The 21,749-nt window shown below is 48.7% G+C and overlaps 1 protein-coding gene across 1 annotated transcript in view; it reads right to left on the reverse strand.

Moving 5' to 3' along the window:
• LPGAT1 (lysophosphatidylglycerol acyltransferase 1) overlaps nucleotides 1–21,749 on the reverse strand; it is a 601,684-nt gene that overhangs the window by 266,590 nt on the left and 313,345 nt on the right. Inside the window, exon 4 of the mRNA XM_085612858.1 lies at nucleotides 17,389–17,484. Within this exon, the coding sequence (XP_085468984.1) occupies nucleotides 17,389–17,484 (96 nt within the window). The remainder of the gene's footprint in view (nucleotides 1–17,388; nucleotides 17,485–21,749) is intronic.

Raw genomic sequence — 21,749 nt, forward strand, 5'->3', positions numbered from 1 at the left:
ACCGCAAAGGTGAGGTGGTTCTGCGACAGATTAACAGACAGCGCCAAGCATCCGATCCAGCAACAGAGTGACGGGTAAAGGGGTGAGGCTGTGGCGGAACAGCCCGACAGCAACCCAAGCAGCTCGGAAGAGCAGAAATAACGGGATGGTAGATATCCTAAAAATGCCAGAAAGGCGCTACACCATACCCATATTAAAAAGGGGGCAAGTAGCATGGCTCGAGCCATATACCAGAGCAAAGAAAGAGAGAAAGAAAGACCACGGCCATCATAAGAGCTGCCCCGCAGGCGTAGCGTTAACAAATGGAAGGAGCCTTAGAATCCGAGACCAAACACTCCTGAAAAGGCACGCAACGGTGTGGAACACCAAAAAGGGAGCATTCGTCAAAGTGGGAAATCACCCCAGTAAGCGGAAGCAAGAAGGACCCTATAGGCAACTTGCAACAACTCAGAAAAGCTCCCCCATACATCGCAGCCCTGAAAAGAGGCGGCAATGTAGGAAGAGGAATACCAATGCAACCTGCACATATACATAAATGTATAAATATATAAATATGTAAAGACAGAACAAGCCAGGAGCATGAACAAGTCCATACCGGAGCATACCTAGTACAGTAAGGGCAGGTAGGAGCCGTTTTTGAAGAGGAGAGCAAGAAATCTCCCAAGGAGGTGGAACAGGCAACAGGCAGGATGACCATGGCGCGAGAAGATGGCACCAGGGAAAAACATAGAACGCCGTACAACGGATCACCAAGCGACGCATGGAGCCCGCAGGATCTCCAGACCCAAGTGGGATAAGCAAAGCTATATAATAGCATACCAGTACCCCACATGGAGTATGCATACCCCAAAAAACAGGGAACACCTCTTAGGGCAATACGCCAAGCCAAAAAAGCGCAGTAATGAACCAAACCCGTGAACATGAGTTCCGAGCCGTATGATATTACCGAGCTGAGCCACTGCCTCAATACCACAGTCAGAGGACCAGACACAGCAATCTGTGGAACACAGACCAACTGGCAGCCCAAAGCAAAACGCATCCAAGGGATGCCAACAAAAGGGTAATCACACTTGACCACAGGAAAAGAAGACGTAAGACTCACCGCCCATGTAAAACACAGAGTGCAGCTAAAGGATGTGACATGAAAAAGTACCAAAATGGAAGAAAGGTCTAAGACGACCTAAGTTGGAGGACGAAAGCCCGCAAGGAGCCGATGAACCGCCGACTTGGCATGAGCATCAAACAGCAAAACCCCATCAAAGGGTAAGTCAACCAGTCGCTCCCAGATATTTTCGGGGAAGACACTGTCGCGTAACCAAGCTGGACGCCTTAAGGCAACAGAGCACGCAATAGCACGTCCCAAAGAATCCGCAGTATCTAAAGCGGAGCGGATTGTGAATTCGGCAAGGTCGCGGCCTTCCCAGAGGACGCGAAGGAGATCAACCTGAGCACCTTCAGAGGTGGCCGAAAGCGAAGACTCTGCAGAGTCCCACAGGGCAGAAGTAGCCTGTGCTACAACACACATTGTATTCAAGGATCGTAGGGCCGCACTAGTGGAGGCAAAGACGTTCCTGCCCCATGACTCTAGCCATCGGGACTCCCGAGAGGGAGGAAGCATTAGAGGAGGCAGGGAGGGAAAAGCAGTCAGCAACACAAACCCTTGCACATCAGGGTGTACAAAAAGGATCAAGCGGAGCTGGACGGTGGCAGTGCAAAACTGAATGAGCCACCGGATCACCTGAAGCCGGCCGGACCCAGGTACCTAAAAGGGTATCATAAAGGGAAGCCTCAAAGGGTAGAAGCAGCTCCACAGTCCCGGATCCCCGATGAAGAACCTCAAGCAAGGGGTCGACAGATAAGGGGGCAGAAGGGGGTTGCATGTTCAAAATGCGGGTAGCCAATGAGACCACCCTCAAAACAGCCGCACCGGCCTTGATAGCCCTCCATGGAGGAGACAACAACTCATCAGTGGGGGAGGGTTGTAAACTGACCCTCCCCAGACAGTATGGGTGCGACCAATGTTCCAGAGAAGGGAGTCCCATTGAAGAATGAGGATCCTGACGTTGCTCCTGGCGAGGCGAAGAGCCTGCCGGATCTGGGGGAGGTGAAGAGCCTGTCGGATTTGGGAGCTCCCGAGGAAGCTCAACAAATTCCAAGGGGGGCACAGACAACAGTCCGGTGATGGTGGACGAGAAGACCGCGCCGAACTCCCTCCCGAGGCTTCTGGAGAAGAGTCCATAATTCTGCACCAACATGAAGGGGGCGGATCTTGCCCGGCTGGAAGATGGCCGCCATCTTGTAGAGCTCCGCTGAACGCCGCCACTATCCGATCATAATTCGTGCATATTCCTGCTGCTGCTATAGCGAAAGTACCTGCATCCAGTGCTTAATTTGTGCCGATGCTTAGCACCAGCACTTAATTACCAGGGCCGGGTCTACACGCATTTAGTGCACGTAATTGATTTGATAGTAATTACCTCACTACGGCACTTGGCAGTGGCACAGTGTGTTACTGTTGATGTTGAACCTGTCCTGTTAATTCTGATAATGATTCTTCAAGTTCTTCTTCTTCTCAAACTAAATGTTGTTGATGCAGTGGCAGTGGCGGCCCAGCGGCCGTGGCTCAGTGTTGCTGGCCCAGTGGGCGGGACACACTGAGTTGGGCAGGGCTGGATTTTGGTCTTCTGAGGGGGTTGGGGCTGTGCGCGGCAGCAGGCAGCGCGCGCAGATTTTTTCAGATTGCGCATGCAGTCGCTGCATTCCCACGCCCCAGCATACCTACACAGCCGAACCTCACAGAGTCATCGTGGTTCAACGGCCCAGTCGTTCACTGTCTTTAAGTCACTCTGAGTCTGACGGCGACCTGGACGACGTTGGCGTTGAGCCTGGAGGAGTAGCCAGTAGTGGCAACAGCTTGAACAGCACCAGGTGAGGCCGAGCCTGGCTGGCAGCCGCAGGCCTAATAATTAATAAAGCTGCGCAGCAGCGCAGCAGCCTTAGGCAGTGAGTCCCGAGTAAGTTAGTAGTCCCACAGTCCCTCCACCACAACTTACTGGTCCGGGTCCCCACACTCCCACTGAGCGAAGTGTGTTGCGGGCGGCAGCGCGCCTATGAGCCAAGAGAGGAGAATGGAGATAGATTAACTTAATGATTCGACAGATATGTTGATGGCGTGGCGGCCGCGGCCCTTAGTTTCATGTTGCCGGCCCGGTCGGGCTGGATCTTTTGGGTAGGGGCTGTGCGCGGCAGTTGCATTGGTGTTGAGGAGTAGCCGCTGCCAGTGAGTACAGTGGCCAGTAACTAACAGCACCACTAGGTGAGGCAGGCAGGGCCTGGAAGGCCTAATCATCAGTTAAAATAAAGCTGCGCAGCAGCCAGGCCAGTACTAACTCAAGGCGGCACACACAATATTGGGTTAACTGGAATTTAGGGCCGTTAGCTGATGGGGTCTTTGGCACTGCTGACCCACTTAATCCACTCCTTACAAAATGTTGTCTTTTTGGCTGTTTTCTGAAGATTCTAATTTGACATGAGTCTTGCCAGACACTTCAGAGAAAGGTCAAATCATGTTCAATTGTTCCCATGCCTCCAGTTAGTTGCGCATTGATTATTTAATAACAAAGTGGAAAAAGATAAATACCTCCAATGTAAGAATTTGTGAAGATTGTTTTCACTGAACGACACATGGGTACACGGAACATGAAAATCAATGATTATCGATGCGAATGCAGAGCACATTTTACCAAACCCCATGCAAGTAGTGTTTATTAAATGATGATGATGTGCCACGTATAGCTTTTTTACTCTAAAAGACGGCCGTTTAGTGGTTCAAGAACTGTTCAGGTTCAGCAGCATTCACTAAGTGCAGTAAAAAAGTCTGAGACTGAGAGCCAGCAGCCAGTGCGACCGGCCAGGCCGGACGACGTTTTTGCAGTTGCATTGGTGCAGTGTTGAGGAGTAGTAGCCGCTGTCGGCAGTGAGAAAGTACTACTGCTGGCCAGTAACCGCACCAGCCATCAGGTGAGGCAGGGCCTGGCAGGCCTAATCAGTTAAAATGAAGTTGTGCAGCAGCCTAAGGCTGCAGGCAGTGCACTGCAGTCAAGGTGTGTCCGGGGCTGACCGCCCGAACCTGTAACTTGAGTTTTACTTGACACTGACAGTTACTGTGTAACAGTAGTTAAGCTAGTACAGAAGAAGAAGTTAAATTAGGTACCGTAAGGTAACTACTAGTAGCGTAGGGTAGCCATCATGCCACGGGGCCTGGATCTGTCTGTTCTTGAGAGAGACAGGAAGGGAGACAGGAGAGGGCATGAGAACAGGAGTGAATAAGAGGTGGGGGAGACAGCCTGCATCCGTGTGAGCAGAGAAGAGAGAGGCAGAACTTGCGCGCAGAGAGATGGGGCTAACAGTCAGGACTCATCATCGCTGCAGAGACTTGGGGGCGTGGGGGCACAGCTGACTAGACATGGGGATCACAGACGGGACTCATGCACCTGTCGGGGGCACAGTTAGTGGCTTACAGCAGGTGCACAGGCTTGAGTCTCACCGACACAGGTATTACATCTGACCTTTAGCAGTACCAGTTGAAGATGTGGGTGGAGCGAATATAGTAAGTGGGTGGGGCCAGTGGAAGAAGTGGGTGGAGCCAGAGAAAAGTAGGTGTGGCCTCTGACAAACATTTGAGCACCTGCACTTCACATTTTACAAATTAAGCACTGCCTGCTTCGACTGCCTGACTCCTCGCCCATCCTGGGACTGTACTTTACTCTCTGCCGCCCTCTCCTAAACAGTGGATCACTGAGGCTCTGCGATCGTGGCGCGGTTGGGCCTTCTGCCTGCAGTCCGGCGTCTGGAGCCGGCCGGGTCTCCTGATGCATGGGCTGGATTCGCTGGGGCAGAGCTGGCCGTTCTGTGCCTGCCGCTCCGTCCTACACTACTGCCGCTGGCTGTGACGCTTCCCTGGCACTGCTGAGAGGGCCGCGCGGCAGTTGCTGCGAGGCCGCCCGGCCCTGCTCCTGAAACGCCGGAACCCCTCTGCTGTCTGCCGACGGAGCCGGAGGCCGTGCTGCAAAGCCTGGGCCTTGCAGTCTTTCCTGCGGAGGCGGCCATCTTGTCCTGTGATTTGGCAGACTGTGAGGCGAAGATATCGCCGTTTCTGCAGAGAAGTGTTCCCCTCGGTCGGATCTCCTTGGGCTTCCCCAGCTGGCTGCCCCATCGCTCTGGATCTGGCCTGCGGAGTTCCTGAAGTTGGGCTCCCGATTGCTTGTATCTGCTGACCGGGTCCCCCTGTGGTGGCACACCGCCAGAGCCCTCTGCTCCTGGTCGGACTTGAGGAGCAGTCCGCTTGCGCTGGCTGGTGCCCAGTGGTTTGGACCCGCTGCCCTGCGCCCCTAGAGCCGCTCCGGTCCTGGAGTCGACCCCTTTGCCAGGACTGGTCTCGTGGTCGGGCGCTGAAGGCCCTGTCTCTCTTGGCTGGTGATACTGCACCCTTCCCCCTACTCTGAACTCTCCCACGCCGACTTTCATCATGGGAAAGCCTGATCAGTCCCAGCCCCAAGCTCCATTTTGAGCAGCGCAAATCCAGTCGCAACAAAGAAGGGGCGGATGGGGCTCCCCCGAGATCAATGCCCCTGCTGATGACCCCGTGGGGGATATTAAGCAGAAAGGCCTCAATGCCATAGACTCCAAGATCGACACGCTGGCCTACAGAATGGACAGAATCTCCGAGCGGGTTGACAAGCACGCCGAGCGCCTAGATATGGGGGAGCACCACATCACTGAGGTTGAGGAGGGCAAGACTGATGCCGGCGACACACGGAGGCAGATGGAGCACACTCTTTCGGCTCTACTCGACAAGGCGGAGTACCTGGAGGCCCGGTCGCACCAAAGCAACCTGCGTATTACTGGCCTGGAGGAGTCTACAGCGACAGGGAATATGGAGCATTTTGTGGAGCGCCTGCTGACATCTCTCTTGGGAACGGACACTTTCTCTCATTTTTTGTGGTGGAGAGGGCGCACCGCTCTCTTGGTCCCCGGCCGCAGCCTGGTGCCCCTCACCGCCCCATAACAGCGAAACTTTTAAACTATCGTGACAGAGACGCTGCCCTGCGCAAAGCACGTCAACTGGGGCCCCTGCGGTACGAAGGCTCTGACATTTCCCTGTTCCCTGATTTCACCCTCAAAGTACAGGAGGCACGGCGGCAGTTCAATCCCTTGAAACGTAAACTGCGGGACCAACATATCGAATATGCAATGTTATATCCGGCACGTCTTAAGGTCCTCTTTGACGGGAAGCCCAGGATTTACTCAGACCCTCAATCCCTGCAAAAGGCTTTTCGCGACTGGGAAAAAAACTGGTAAATGCTCTAACAGTCAGCAAGCCTCTTCCTCGCAGAGTGACACCCCTAGAACCCTTGATGACAATGACTGAGCTGTTTTTGGTCCTCCTATGCAAGTTATATTTGTTTCTCTCAGTAACAGTTGCTAGCATTTTGTCATGATAGTATACACTCTGTTGACCTGCTCTTAGGCCCGGGCTGCACGTAGTGATGCAAGTATTGTTTTGTTATTGCGCAGTATCACTTTCCCTACCCAGCTGTTTTTGCCTCTCCCACTTTACCTGCTTCCTCGTATGCCATGCAAGGTTGCCATACCGTATTTCAGGGGGTTGTCCCTTTACTGTTGCACTGGGCCCCATTGGGCAGGGTTGTTCTAGATGTCTGCCCTCTCCTCACGGATGTCAGATACGATTGCTAAAGGGTAGCAACTTGTTAGCGGTGACACAGCGGTAGAATGGCTCAGTTTGTGTAGCTGGGCAACATCTGCCCCACTGCGTTACCCACTGTTCTATTTTCTGTTGTTGGGGTTTTTGGTGGAGTGTTGGGTGGGTTTGCATCACGATGGTTTTCCTTCATTGAGATGCACGGGTGGGTAGATGCTCGCCTTTGCAGGGTTGGGGTTTGCAAGGCGTGGGTGGCGGGTGGCGTATTCCTTAGGGTCAATTTTCTTTCTGTTTCACTTTGTTTTCTTTGGATCGCACATTTTCTAATTCGGTCTATGGCGGGAGGTGCGGAGGGTCGGGCTTTGGGCGCAGGTTCTACTTTGCTTCATTGTGCTCACTATGCCGGACACTCAACCTAGGGCTCGTTTGCCCCTGTGACTAACTTTCATGACATGGAATGTCTGGGGTTTAAATGACCACCGCAAAGTGCGCAAAATTATTGCGTACCTGAAGCATAAGGAGGTTGACGTTGCATTACTACAGGAGACCCATCTGCAGTCGGGTAGTGCGCTCCTCACAGGTAACAGATTGTCTGGCGCTTCTCATGCGGCCTGTTTTACTTCCCACTCTAGGGGCGTCTTGACATGGCTAAACCCCAAATCCGGCTTCAAATTGGAACCCCAGATTTGGCTGGTAGATACGCTATATCGCGCTGTTATGGCCCCTGTGGAAATATGGATTTTTCTGGTCAGTTATGTCCCCTATCTTGGACCCCAACGGTTCCATGTGCATGTCACAAGTACATGTATGTTCCCTCCAGTTCCAGTTATGAAGACGCAAACACATGCGCGTCCACCGTCAACATGTCCTTTGACAGATCCGCCATGAATAGGCCGGATATTCCATTCCTAAATATGAAAGGCCATCGGCTTTATATGGTTCACTTATGCCACTTTACAGTCCAGGCAAGTAGGCCCTGATTCTGTCATCAAAACCCCTCTTGCCTTCTGCCTCTGAAAGCTCCAGTCCGAGCCTGCATCTGTGACCATGAACTTTGTCTCATTCTCTGCGCAGCTCACAAAGCCTGACATCAGCCCATTCTCTGCCAAGAACTGTATTTCACCTTCGAATTATCTGCCTCCCCCTCAGCCGATGCATTCCTGCCTAATACTTTAAGTAAACATTCTTCCAGTTACCAAGCAAAAAGGCCCAACTTCTCTGTCCTCATGCAAGTAATTCATAGCCCTGTTACCATGGAATATTCCTACCCCCTCGCATTCAGTGTAGACACTTAGACGCTTGTACACGCACGCACAGTCAGTATAGAATAGATTCTGTCCGAGAGTCCTTCTTTTATGGATAACATAGTTCTTTAAACATAGGATGTTAGATATGATTTGGGATTAGGTTGACTTGACCCCCCAGACTTCTCGTCTCCACATATAGAGCTAAATGTCAAATCCCCGTCACCCCCTAGTTACACGTCAATTACACGTCATACTGCTGCGCGCGCATTTAGGCCAAGTATTATCTTATAGATCCACCTATGTATGACATCATAACCAATCATGTTCCTTTTTACTCATTATTACACCCATTTTCGGTTACGCAGACCAAACGTCAATTTCCTTATCAATTGTTACGCCTACTGTATTCACTTCATTATAATGTATGTACTATAAAAGTTACTTCTTGTCAATAAAGTATGTTCTTCACTTCCTGAACCCCCGTGGTGATGGAACTTGAAGCATCCGATTATAATCGATTATTGGAATAAAGCCCATTCCGAAACTCTAATATCACGGATTCTGCCTCTCATTTTACTGAGCTATTTTATAATGTTTCTGTATCAAATTCAGTCCCGGTAAAGGAATTTTTATTTACCACACCCCGCATGGGAATTTCTGGTAGTCAATTCTTATGGCCTGAACTAGGACGACCCAGAATTTTATAGGTCCTTGTTCTTACAACTTCAAGGTCGTACTTCTATCCCGATCTTCTGGGGCGGTGACTTTAATTGTCTACTGGACACGACCCTAGACCGTTCTAGGGGCCCTCCCCACCCGGTTTCAGCTTCACCGAAGATGGTGTTAGATGTAGCTATCCAGCTGCAATTGGCCGATGTGTGGAGGTCTCGCTCTCACGCCCAGGGAGGGTATACGCATTATTCTGCACCGCACGATGTCCACACTCGCATTGATTACTAGTTTATCTCACGCGCTCTGTTGCCTAAGGTGGTAGATTGCTCGGTTCATCACCGCTCCTTTTCGGACCATTCCCCGGTTATGATTACCATTGCTGCTCCCACCAGACCCCGCCCTCATTTTTATGGCAATTCCCTCCCTATTCGCTGTTAGACTCAGTCTTTCACGCAGTGCTCAAGGATGCGATTTTTGAGTTTTTCACGACCAATGTGGGTACGGTCGACTCCTTCACCACAGTGTGGGAGGCGTTCAAGGTCTTTATTCGTGGGGTGGCCATCAGTAAACATGCGGGAGTACTTCGAGCCATTCGTGATCGCCCCGCTCTTCTTGAGGCTCGCCTGTCCGACTTGGAGACACAACAGTCTCGTGCAGACGACCCGGAGCTTCGGGAGCTGATCAAGACCCCTTAAGCTGAATTCCATGAGGAAGGTGATCGGGAAGTCAAACGCATGGGCAAATATGCGTCCACCAGAGCTTATGGCGACTCCGACCGGCCGGGTTCAGTTCTGGCAGCATTGGCGCACCACCGTATGGGGTCTGGTGACATCATGGAACTGGAGGGGGAGGATGGTTCGGTCCTGACTGAGAGCACCGAGATCAATGCCCGCTTCCGCTCCTATTACCAAGAGCTGTACAGCTCTAAACTCTCCCCTAGTGATGAGGATATAACCGGCTACCTGGAATACATTAAGCTCCCTTGATTGCACGACTGGCACCGAGAATTCCTGATGTGCCCTATTGAAGTTGCGGAGGTCCGGCTTGCATTGTGTTCCATGCGGAAGGGCAGTGCCCCCTGAATGGATGGTCTTACAGTTGCATTCTTTAAGGGCTTTAGTGATCTCCTCATTCCACATCTTATCACCCTATTTCATGAGATAGCTGCCGAAGGCTTGATGCCCCCTACCATGCGTGAGGCGTTGATTATTACTTTGTTAAAGCCCAATAAGGACCCACGTAGGTGCCCGTCCTATAGGCCACTTTCGCTCCTCAATGTCGACACCAAATTGTTTGCCACAATCCTTGCAAACAGTCTGTTGCCGCTTCTTCCGCAGTCGATAGGTCCCGAACAAGCTGGGTTCATGCCAGGCCGTAAACTCTCATATAATCGCCACATGGTTTTTGGGGCTTAGCAGCACTTGCGTCCTAAGGTTAAGGCTACTGCGGTATTTCTCGACGCCGAAAAGGCCATCGATTCAATCGAATTGAAGTTCATGAAGGCTGTGAAGAGTCGGATGGGGGTCGGCGAAATATATTTGCAGCTGATTTCGGTGCTGTACAATGCACCCATGGCTCGAGTGCGAACGAGAGATGCGGTCTCAGCCCCGTTCTCCATCCCGCGGGGCACTCGCCAGGGATGCCCGTTGTCCTCGCTGCTGTATGCAGTGGCGGTTGAGCCCCTGTTGAGGGCACTGTGTGAATATCATGGCCAAAGGGGGCTTCGCTTCCCTAAATATAACCTCATTTATTTATTGATTTATAATTTTATATAGCGCTGAATCACCCCTAATGGTATCTCTGCGCTTGCGACAGCAGACTATCTTGAGCTAGAAGAGGTATGTTTTCATCAGCTTTCTAAAACAGAGGAGGGACATTTTCATGCGAAGATAATGGGGGAGGCTGTTCCAAAACAAAGGAGCCAAGTACGAAAAGGCCCTGCCACCAGAACGGGCTTTATATACTCTAGGAACAGCGAGAAGAGTTTTTGATCCTGATCTAAGTGAGGATATAGGATTGTAGGCCTTGAATTTCATTGTTAGATAGCAGGGACTCAGCTCATTTAGAGCCTTGAAAATCATGCAACCTGTTTTAAATTGCACTCTTTTTTTAATTGGCAACCAATGTAATTCATGCAATAAAGGCAAAGAGGGGGTTCTGGCCGGAGAATCCGTAACCAGTCGAGCAGCTGTATTTTGAATGACCTGCAATTTATCCAAAGAGGCAGCATGAGCAGAGAGAAGAAGAGCATTGCAATAATCAATCTTGCTCATGAGCAAGGCCTGAATTAGGGTCTTCCTGGTGGATATTGGAAGCAGTGGAAAGACTCTTCTAAGTAAACTTGGAGTGTGATAGCACGACCCAGCAATAGTATTAACATGGGTCTGCAAAGTGAGTTTGTTATCAAGCTTAATGCCCAGATTTTTAGCTACCTCTTTGGGTGCAGGGGCTTTACCCAGCTCCTCCGGCCACCAGTTAGGTGACCAGCAGATGTCAGCACCTCCGAACAGCAGAATCTCAGATTTTTCAGAGTTTAACTGGAGATAGTTGGTTTTCATCCAGGAGGCAATAGCCATCATACCCCGAGAAAAGATGGATTGTATATCTGGTCTCCTTTTGTCGAAGGTGAGGAGGAGTTGAGTGTCATCTGCGTAAGAGATGGGGTTAAACCCTAAGTCCCTCATCAGTATTGCCAGGGGCGTCACATAGATGTTAAATAAAGTAGGGCTCAAACAAGAGCCCTGCGGGATGCCTCTGGTAAACTGTGAACGAGCAGATGTAAAAGGAACCATTGACACTGCCTGAGTACGGTTGGACAAAAAATCTGACAGCCAGCTCAGTGCAGATCCGCGGATGCCACACTCCAGTAGTCTATGCAAGAGAACTTGGTGGGAGATGGTATCGAATGCTGATGAAAGGTCAAGCAGCACCAGAAGTTCCGCTTGACCTTGATCCAGAGCCATTCTGATATTATCCGTCACCTCCACCAAGGCAGTCTCAGTACTATGCTTAGCTCGAAAGCCTGACTGCGAGATGTCCAAAGCACCAGAAGCCTCAAGGAAGGCAGATAAGTGCTTATTGATGTGTTTCTCAATGATCTTGCTCTGTAGAGGAAGCAGCGAGATCGGACGATAATTTGACACGTCCTCGGGAGAGATGTTGGCATTTTTGCGGATGGGCAGAATTTGTGCGTGTTTCCACGTTTGAGGAAGACAGGCAGATCTTAAAGAAGTGTTAATTATGGAGCAAAAAGGGGGCGCCAGCTGAGCCGCAAATCTTGAGGAGATTTTAGCAGGAATAGTATCCAGGGGAGATCCGGATCTGGTGGATTCCAAGAGGGTTTGTACTTCTGAGATGGTAATAGCAGGAAATGTAGTCAGACAAGGTCCTTCCCTATTGCGGTGAGGAGTAATCTCCGCGGGAATAGAAGTAAGAGTATTAGAGAGGATATTTTGATAGATTCTCTCAATTTTTTGTACAAAAAAAGAGGAGATATCATCACATAGTGTCTGAGAAAAACTAACCGTAGTCTGACAGGATTTGGGGTTAGTAAAATCCTGCACTATTTGAAAAAGCATCCATTATTACCTGCCTGTTCTAGAGTTTCAGCAATATGAGTTTTACGGGCTAATTTAACATTTTTATGATAGATTGCCATGGCAGCTTTGTAAGAGATTTTAGCTTGCTCATTATGTGAGCGACGCCAAGTCCGTTCCAGTTTTTTACAGGCACTTTTCTCCACCCGTAAGCTAGGCGTGTACCAGCCAGTGGCAGACCTTTTGGGTGAGAATCTAAGAGGCTTAAGAGGAATTATTCTATCGAGAAAATTAACAACTGTCGAATCAAATAGTTCCAGCTGCTGATCCACATCCCCCTGCATATTGTTCCCGTCCCACTCAGCAAACAGTGAGGAAAGATGGTTGACCGTTAATTTGTGCCAAGGTCTGTATTGACGGGTACCAGGGTTGTTGATAGTCGCCGGAGGATGTTCAGTTGGACCCAACAGTTGGAAATTAATCATAAAATGGTCAGACCAGGTAAGTGGCAGAGTTTCACCACATTTTATGTCCGAAGAATTGGTAAGGATGAGATCCAGAGTGTGACCAGCAATGTGAGTGGGAGCAATGTTAATGATCTTTAGGCCCCCAGCAGATAGATCTTGTAAGCACAGTCTGGCATCTTGATTGGAGGCATCTTCACTGTGGATGTTTAAATCCCCAATCAAGAGAAATTTACGCGTGGTGATTAGATAGGGAGATATAAATTCAAGCAATTGGCTAGTGAAATTGGATATTGATCCAGGCGGTCTATAGACTAGAGCACCTTTCCAAATACAGACCGCAGATAGATCCAATCTAAAAACAATACATTCAAACGCTTCCGTCCCCATCTGATCAAGGATAGTAACGGTCAGTTCCTCTTTATAAATTAAGGCTATACCCCCACCCGTTTTGCTTATTCTATCCCGCCTGAGAATCCGATAGCCCTCGGGTATAGCGAGAGCAATAGCCGGAGTAGAGGAGGGTTTAAGCCAGGTTTCAGTAATGAAACCCATATCTGGCTTCTGATCATTACATCCGCTTACGCCGACGATACCCTCCTGTACGTTCGAGACCCAGAAGTTCATCTTTATCCAGTGATCCGCGAGGTACTCCACTTTGGTGGCCTCTCTAGTTTACGGATTAACTGGGACAAATCTATAATTTTCCCTCTGACGCCTTCAACAGTGCAATTCCTGCTTGATTTCCCGCTGCAGTGGACTACGGAACCCGTACGCTATCTTGGCATCCACGTCCATTCCGATGCGGAACTTGTATTAAAAGCGAATTACGGCACAGCAATTGATAGGCTCACTGAAGATATTGACCAGTGGATACGGCTCCCTCTCTCTCCAACTGGCCGCGTTGCTTTGATGAAGATGGTTGTCCTCCCTCGCCTGCTATTTCTCTTTGTTAATATCCCTATAGTTCTTCCGCAGCCTCTGTTTCGCGAACTCCGGTCGTTGATGACTAAATTAGCGTGGGCTGGTAAGACTCCCAGAGTAGCGTTGGACACACTCATGCTTCCGTATGCTGATGGAGGATTGAGTGCCCCAAACCTCGAACTGTATTACAGAGCTGCACAGGCCACTCAAGCGTACAGTTGGGTACACGGACCCCCTGAACTACCACATCTTCAGATAGAGGGAGCCACTGCTGCCCCGCACCCCTTGCCTCGCTTTCTTAAGTAGCCCCCGTCGCGGCGCCCTGGCATATTGGACTCGATCAACTCTGTTGTACATGCGTGGAATGCGCTACTTGGCATGTATGACGGTGCGCAGCTATATTCACCTCGACTGTGGGTGGAGTGGTGCCAATGGTTTGCGCTAAGCTCTGACAAAGGGACCCTTGCTTCCCTGCACCATCTGCATATACAGACCATGGGTGACCTTTTCCGTAACGGGCAGGTGTGCTCTGGGGAAGAGGCGCGGCGGATGACGGTGGACAGTCGGCACTGACGAGATTCCATTTTTTCAGGACTCGCCATGCTCTGCGAGCGGTTTTGGGCGACGAGCTTCAGGAACCTTTAGCCATCCCCCCTCTGACTTCCCTTTTAAGCACACAAAACTCAAGTAAATTGATTTCGAAGTGATACACCTTCGCTTTAGCTACTAAGGCTCCACACCACAACAGAGCTCGGCAGGCCTGGCAGATCGATATTGGCGCTCCGATCACGGATGATATCTGGTTCTATTGTTGCACAGCCACTCGGCAGATTTCTATCAACGGTCGGCATAGGCTTTCCCATTTTAAATTCTTAAATAGGGTGTACCACTCCCCCTTGCGCCTTTACAGGTTTGGCCTGCGTGACTCTGATGAATGTGAACACTGTCACGCTTCCCACACTGGGTTTTTTCATCAGGCGTGGCAATGCCCTCCGGTGGAACACTATTGGGTGACGATTTTCCACAAGCTAAGCGACATCCTAGGCTTCACCCTTGCTCCGGATCCCTTGATGGCGCTATTGGGTTATACCAAACCACTGAAGAAGCCTAAGCGTAAACTGGCTGCTTTTGGCCTCCTCCTAGCTAAGCGTAGACTGGCAATGCGATGGATAAGGGGCCCGCTGCCCACAATTATGGAGCGGGACATGGTATACTGCAATACTCAATCCGATGTTTATAATGAGATGCTACCTCCCTGTAATCGCCCGAGGAGTTTCTGGGGCCTCTTTGCTCAGTATCGTACTACTAGGATGTCTGAGGCGGCCGCCCGGGACGACTAACCTGTGTTTCTGATGGCCATATGTTTATTCATGCACTGTTATTTTGATGGGGATAATCCCGCCTCCCCCAGGCCTGCTCACTTTGGTGGCAGCGTACCTTGCGCCATACATGTGCCCGCGCATCAACTCACTGTGCACTGCCCTGTGACTCCCTTGAGTGCCTTGTTTCACCCCCTTTTTTTACCCCCTCGCCCTGATTGCCACAGTATTTTGTATTGCTGCTCTACAATTAATTGTTTGGTTTTGATTTCAGCGATCCACATTTCAGTTAATCTTAGTTTGATCTTTCCTATGTTACTTTATTTACACAAGTCTTGATTTTTTCTTCGTATTATAGGTTTTAAAATTGCAATAAAATACAATAATAAAAAAAAAGATTCTGCGCCGACACGGCGCCGAAGCAACGCAAGTGGGCGCCATCCCCACATCATTAGACGCCGACTCTGCGCCATCTGGCGCCGAGACTATGATAAGCTCCCCTTCCGAGGAAGGATCAGATGGCGGAGCCGGCGAGGAAGGCTTTCGGCGCCGGCCCGGTGCCGACTCCACCTTATCCATGCTAGGCTCCGACTCCGGGGAAAGGAGTGGGGGCGGAGCAGAGGAGGTGAGCCTCTGACGCTGGTACGGCGCCGGCTCCCGACAGGCAGCTGCCTGCCCGGCCCGGGGCATATGAACAGGCTCCGACTCTGGAGAAAGCAATGGAGGTGGAGCCGAGCCCCCAGCTCCGGACAGGCAACCACCTGACCGGGAGCCTGGGGTGTGCTCAGAGCAGGGCTATGAGCACCGGCAACCACCTGCGGCACCGCAGGCAACCCAGCGGGGCTATGCGGCGCGGCCGAGGTGCCGTGGGTCGTAGAGGGGGACCCCGGCGGGCCGCACCCTAATGACTTCACGTGGACTGCAGAGGGGGACCCAACTGGGCCACGCCCTAACGGTACCACATCTCCAACGTCCCTGGGGGGTAGAAGCACAATTGCCGCCGAGGGCGAACTCATCGGCGAGTCCGTCGGAGAGCCCACAAGAAGCAGAGGCCCCAAGGACGCCCCTGGGACGGGAGAGGGCCAAGGGAGGCCTGCAAAGCTGTGGCATATGCCTTCATTTGGGTCCGAGTCGCTCCCACATCCCGAAAGGGTGGGTAGGGCGACTGCTAGGAGCGCACGTCCGGAACGTTCCAGGAACCAGAGCTCCTGACAACAGAAGAAGAAGAAGGGGAGGTCGAAGACCTTGGCAACAAGCGCCTCGACTTACCAAGTGGCGAATGGTGGCCCCAGACCACAGAGGCCGAACGACGGTGGGAGGGACCTGCTGTTGAAGAAGCCAGGGGGCGAGACAACTCCGATCTGGATAACCGCGCGGAGAGAAGCTTCATACGGCGCTCGCGCCGAGACTTGGGCTTCAGGTGTTGGCACGCCTCGCAGTCCATGGAGTCATGGTGCTCGCCCAGACAACGCATACTAATAAGATGCGGGTCCGTCGCGGACATTTGTCGCTAACAGGAATTACAAGATTTAAAGCCCGAAGGCATTGCACACTGTTCCCCGACGTGAAGCGTCGACAAGGCCTGAAAACAGGCCAGAGGAACCGCTCACTCCGGATCCGCGTTGCACGCGGAAAAGAAGGAAAACTGACATCACCGCGCCGGGAGGGACTTATATGACCTCGTTGACGTCACGTACGTGGACGACGTCAGGGCGGAGTCGTGTGGTGCCGTCCCCTGGCAAGCAGAGGTGCTGCTGCAAAGTTTTTTTCTGGATTCAGTCTGACGCCTGGGGATATTCTAAGAGAAGGAATCTGCGGCCAGATGTCTCTATCAGATCTGTTTAGACTGAAGCCTTGTGAAGGGCTGGGCAAGCAAAATAGCGATTTCACCATGTGTATAAGTAGCTTCAGTGTAAGAGGTGTCTCTGGAAATCACATGTTCCTGATCTCTCATGATTTGAACCTGGCCTCAGTGTATGATCCCAGACCTGGAAGAAGTTGTACACTGCATTCACTATTCCCAAAAGCAGCCGCCTTACTACCATTTCCGTAGCGATGTCATGAAATTCTCAAAATCCTCTAATGTCACATTCCTTTCCATCTCCCACAATAGTCAGTCTGTTGACTGCTCAGACATTTATCCTCACTGATGGTGCTTTATTGAAATGCAGCGTTAATGACTCATGACCTCCACAATGCATGAGGCAGAATGCAGCCATATAACATGTAGTCTCTATTGATATTCAGGGCTATAAAAGGGTGATGCCTTATACTTTAAAACGTGCAGTAACATGAACATTATACAAAAACGTGAATGTACATTTTTTATTAAATTGCTTGAATAAGTTCATGGATAACATCTGATTGGATAAACTGCAGATAATGCTGATTTATTTAGCTTGAAGAAATAATCACAAATCCATTTAATCGGGACGAATGAAATCCGCAGGCGACATAAAATACATCAGGTGAGCGTATGAAAAGTGCATAACACATGTGGCTTACCTGCCTAATGAAGAAATCTCCATGGACTAGTGATACAATACCAAAGTTGGTAAATTTGAATATGTGATCCATCAACCACATCATCTGGCAGACAACCTGCAACAGTCCAGAAAGCGATACATCATCAAATAATCATAAGCAACAAAACACAACGAGCACAGTGAAGTTTTGCATTCCATCATTCATAACTAGTTCATGTTCTCAATTTAAATCCGTCACCAAACTCTCATCAGTAACAAGGGCGAGAAACTTCAGATTCAAGCTAGAGGCTTAGCAGTGTCTCAGCTTGAGGTCCCCTTGCAGCCTCGAGCCCAAACCAGCCAAGCTTTAATTTGGCTTTTGCCTGCCACCCACACTCTATAGTCCTGCACCAAGCATTAAAAATAAAGCATAAACCATTGGTGTTAAAAAGGAGAGGAAAAAAGTAGCCATCCAGTAGGTAATCTGCATAATGTGAAGCCAGAAAACTCGAGACCAATCCTGGATTCTCTACTTGACAAAATTACGTGATTCTGTGCAGATACTCATTTTTCTTCCTTATTACATATGAGAGCACCTTCCAATACCTGCATTTAGAGTGTGCTCTTTTCAAAAGGATTATGTTACTTGCCCTGTACGCAACTGTTCTTGGCATGTAGTGCTGTAGATTCACATGCTTTACATATGTATCCGCCATCTAGTGTTGGGCTTGGATGATTACAAGTTGTTTTTGTTCACGTTAGGGAGCTGTGTGACTCCTCCTTTTGGTGACATTGTGCATGGGCATCAACTCCATTGTTGGATTGTTTTGCCGCAAGCAGGTGAGAATAGAGTTAGATTAAGTATTAGTAAGGTAATGCTCATATTAGTAATGCGAATTAAGGTTAAAAAAGAAAAATCTGTAAACTGTGACTTACACAGGAATCCGGGGAGGAGGTTGGGCTCATGTGAATATACAGGACTACATGCCAATAACAGATGCTTACAGGGTAAGTAACAATCAGTTAGAGGCATTTGAGGCTGAAGATAAACATGCTTTGCTTAGACTGTAAAGCAGTCTCACTCCCAAAGTAGTGGCTAACCTGTGGGGGTTGCAGTTGTTTGAAAGAGAGCACAAAGTAATGCTTGTTCAACATTGGATTGTTGACGTGCTGAAACATCCACACAGCAATGTTTTGTGAAGGTGTGTGATGTGAACCATGTTGCTGCAGTGCAAGTGTCAGCAAGGGGAATGTTAAAAAAAAATGCCATAGAAGCTCCAATTTTATGGTTGAGTGAGCCCTACGGGGAACAGGTAAAGGTCTTTTAGCTTTAGCACAACAAGTTTGAATGCATTAGACTATCTACCTGGAAAGCAAAGTTTTTAAAATTGGGTTTCCAGTGAGAGGAGGTGAGAAAGCAACAAATAATTGCTTCGTTTTCCTATATGCTTTGGTTATGTCGATATAATACATTAAAGCTCCTTCCGGAATAGAATCAGATTGTAGAGAGAATACAGGTAATTCTATTGATTGATTAATATGTAAAGGAGAGACTACTTTGGGAAGAAACTTGGGGTTTGTTCTGAGCACCACTTTGTCTTGGTGGAGTTGGAAGAATGGTCTTCTAAGGTTAGTGCCTGAAGCTCACTGACACATCTGAATGAAATGATAGTTATTAAAAAAGCTAGTTTCCAAAAGAAGTATTGGAGTTGAGATGGTTCAAATGAAGGCTCCATTAGCCTTGTTAGTACAATGTTGAGATTCCAAGCTGGCGCTGGTGGAAGTGTAGGAGGAATTACTCTTAAGTCCCTCCATGAATGATTTAATGACTGGTATTTTGAATAAAGATACTTGTTGTCTGTTTGGTAAATAAGCTGCAATTGCAGCAAGGTGCAAGCGTACTGACGTGTAGACTATACCTGAGGTTTGTAGATGCACAGGTGCAAACAACTGTTTGTTTTCTGCTGCATATAAAGGGTTTATTTAAGGCTGGCAGTATAGAGCAAATCCTTTCCATTTGGCAGCATAACATTTTCTAGTTGTGGGTCTGGGAGCTTCTTTAAGAATATTCATACATTGGTGCGGTAGGTTAAAATACCTAAATTCTATGACTTTAAGAGCTACATGGCAAAGTTAATTTCCTTGTGATTGGGATGTTTGATTTTGCCATGGTTCTGTGTGAGAAGGTCTAGGTTTAGCGGAAGTTTATCGTGGGGAATCTGTGAGAGATCCAGTAGTGTGGTGAACCATGGTTGATGAGCCCAAGTTGGAGCTATGAGAATTAGAGTGAGTGAGGTCTGCCTGAGCTTTCTAACCCCAAATGGAGGTAGAAGGAGAGGTGGAAAAGCATAGGCAAATATCCCGGACCAGTTCATCCATGGAGCATTGCCGTTGGCTAGTGGGAACCTGGTTGAGAAGTTTAGGAATTTTGTGTTTCTGGGGATGCAAACAAGTTTATTTGTGGAAATCCCCACTTGTGAAAGTATGATAGGAGGACTCTGGGGTAGATTTCCCATTTGTGGACTTGTTGATGTATCCTGCTGAGGTCGTCTGCAACTTGATTGCTTGTCCCTGGTACATGTTCTACCAGGAGATGAATGTTATGATGTACTGCTAAGACCATCTTCAGGACAGTTAATATTTGCACAAATAACCCTTTGTGAATTCGGGAAGAGCAAACAGCTCAATCTTCGTTTTTATATATTTTTGTCAAACCGTATTGGATGAATCTAGTTGTTGACAAAATAACTCCTACATGGAGATCCGTATATGAAAGATCCTCGTTTGTTCTGATGTCTTTTTATTTTTAGGTTTTGAATCAGACTCGAAAAAGCTCCGCCATAGTCGGGAAAGCCTGTGGCGGAGCTTTTTCGAGTCTGAAGAAGATGGTCTAACGGACTTCTGCCACCAAGACCGAAACGTCGACACCATCATCTAATTCCGTATTATTTGATAATTACAGCTGATTTCTTTTCATTTATGAAATTAATCTCTGTTAAAACTACCTGGAAATAGATGTTTTTTGATGAAATGTGGATTTAAGTTAACCCATCTTTCATGTTACACTGCCTGAAATTTATTGTTCCCTTGTGTATCCCCCTTATCTTGATTTTGATTGATATATAAAAAGACTTGTGTTTTATTCACAATTCATTCCCGTGTGTGTGCTTTTTCATCTTTCATAACATTTATTGTATGTGTATAATTGATCTAAAATACACTTTCAATTTTAATAACAAAGAAATTGAACTAAGTAACTTCAAGTAAAATCCCTTGTTGGCAATCTCACTATTTCAATTCTTCTTCAGCAAAGTCATCACTTTTCGAAGAGTGACCATGTGGAAATGTTTCGGTAGGATGTAGTTGTAGGAAGCGGGCTCTGTATATACTATACCAAAGTGAGGTATAGTGTGCACAGAGTCCAGTGGAACCCCAAAGGTAGGCAGAGGTAAAGTTAGATAGCACCTCACTCTCTATATGTGGTAGTGTGGTCGAGCAGTAAGGCAGTATCAGAGGACAGTGTTAAGCATTTGTTGTACACATTCAGTCAGCAAATTAATTTACACACTCAAAGACTGAACTTCAGACCAATTGTTTTTGTATAAAAAATATTCTTTTAGTCATTTTATTTTCTAGAACCAAGCAAGCCTGCCACATGTAAGCAATAAATACTTTACAGTAGTAATGCAGTTTGTAAACAGTTTGAATTGTAAATGCACTTTGTTTTGACTTACAGTATAGTTGCAGAGAAACACAATACTTTGTAAATACAGTACTAGACTTGAATGGGCTTTTCAGTAAAATACCAGTTAAGTTACTTTTCTTACTCAGAGTAGTATACCTGTATACTACTCTGGGACATTTCCCGTAAACAGGTAAGTAAAATCGTTTTGGTTAAATAGTATAATTTTAAAGAATTTCTTTACGTTTTCAAACTCCACACACAGAAACTTGTCCAAGAAAAACAGTCAATGTTATCCTATGGAGGAAAAAAGTGTTATTGGTTTTGAGGTAAGTATTTAGTAGTGGGAGTTGAGGTTCTGGGGGTAGACTTAGGGCCCCCCCCAGGGTCAAGGATGCACTCTAGTTACACCCTCAGTGGCACTAGGGCGGCCAGGTGCAGAGTGCTGAGGCCCAATAATATCCAATGGGGGACAGGGGGCCTACGGTTGGTGGCTGCTGACTAGCAGGCCACTTGGTTGTGGGAGCAAAGCTCCTGGACTTTAGCTCAGGGCAAATGGGGAAACAAAGTAGCACCCTCAGTGGCACTAGGGCGGCCGGGTGCAGGGTGCTGTTCAATCGCCAGGCACCCGGTTTGCAATGGGGAGCCTCCAGTTTGCAAAGGCACTGCAGGCTTGGGGACGAAGGTCTTCTGGGTGCGACCACCACTTGGAGAGGTAA

The sequence above is a fragment of the Triturus cristatus genome, chromosome 6 (genome assembly GCF_964204655.1).
Source record: "Triturus cristatus chromosome 6, aTriCri1.1, whole genome shotgun sequence".
In the NCBI taxonomy this organism is placed as follows: domain Eukaryota; kingdom Metazoa; phylum Chordata; class Amphibia; order Caudata; family Salamandridae; genus Triturus; species Triturus cristatus.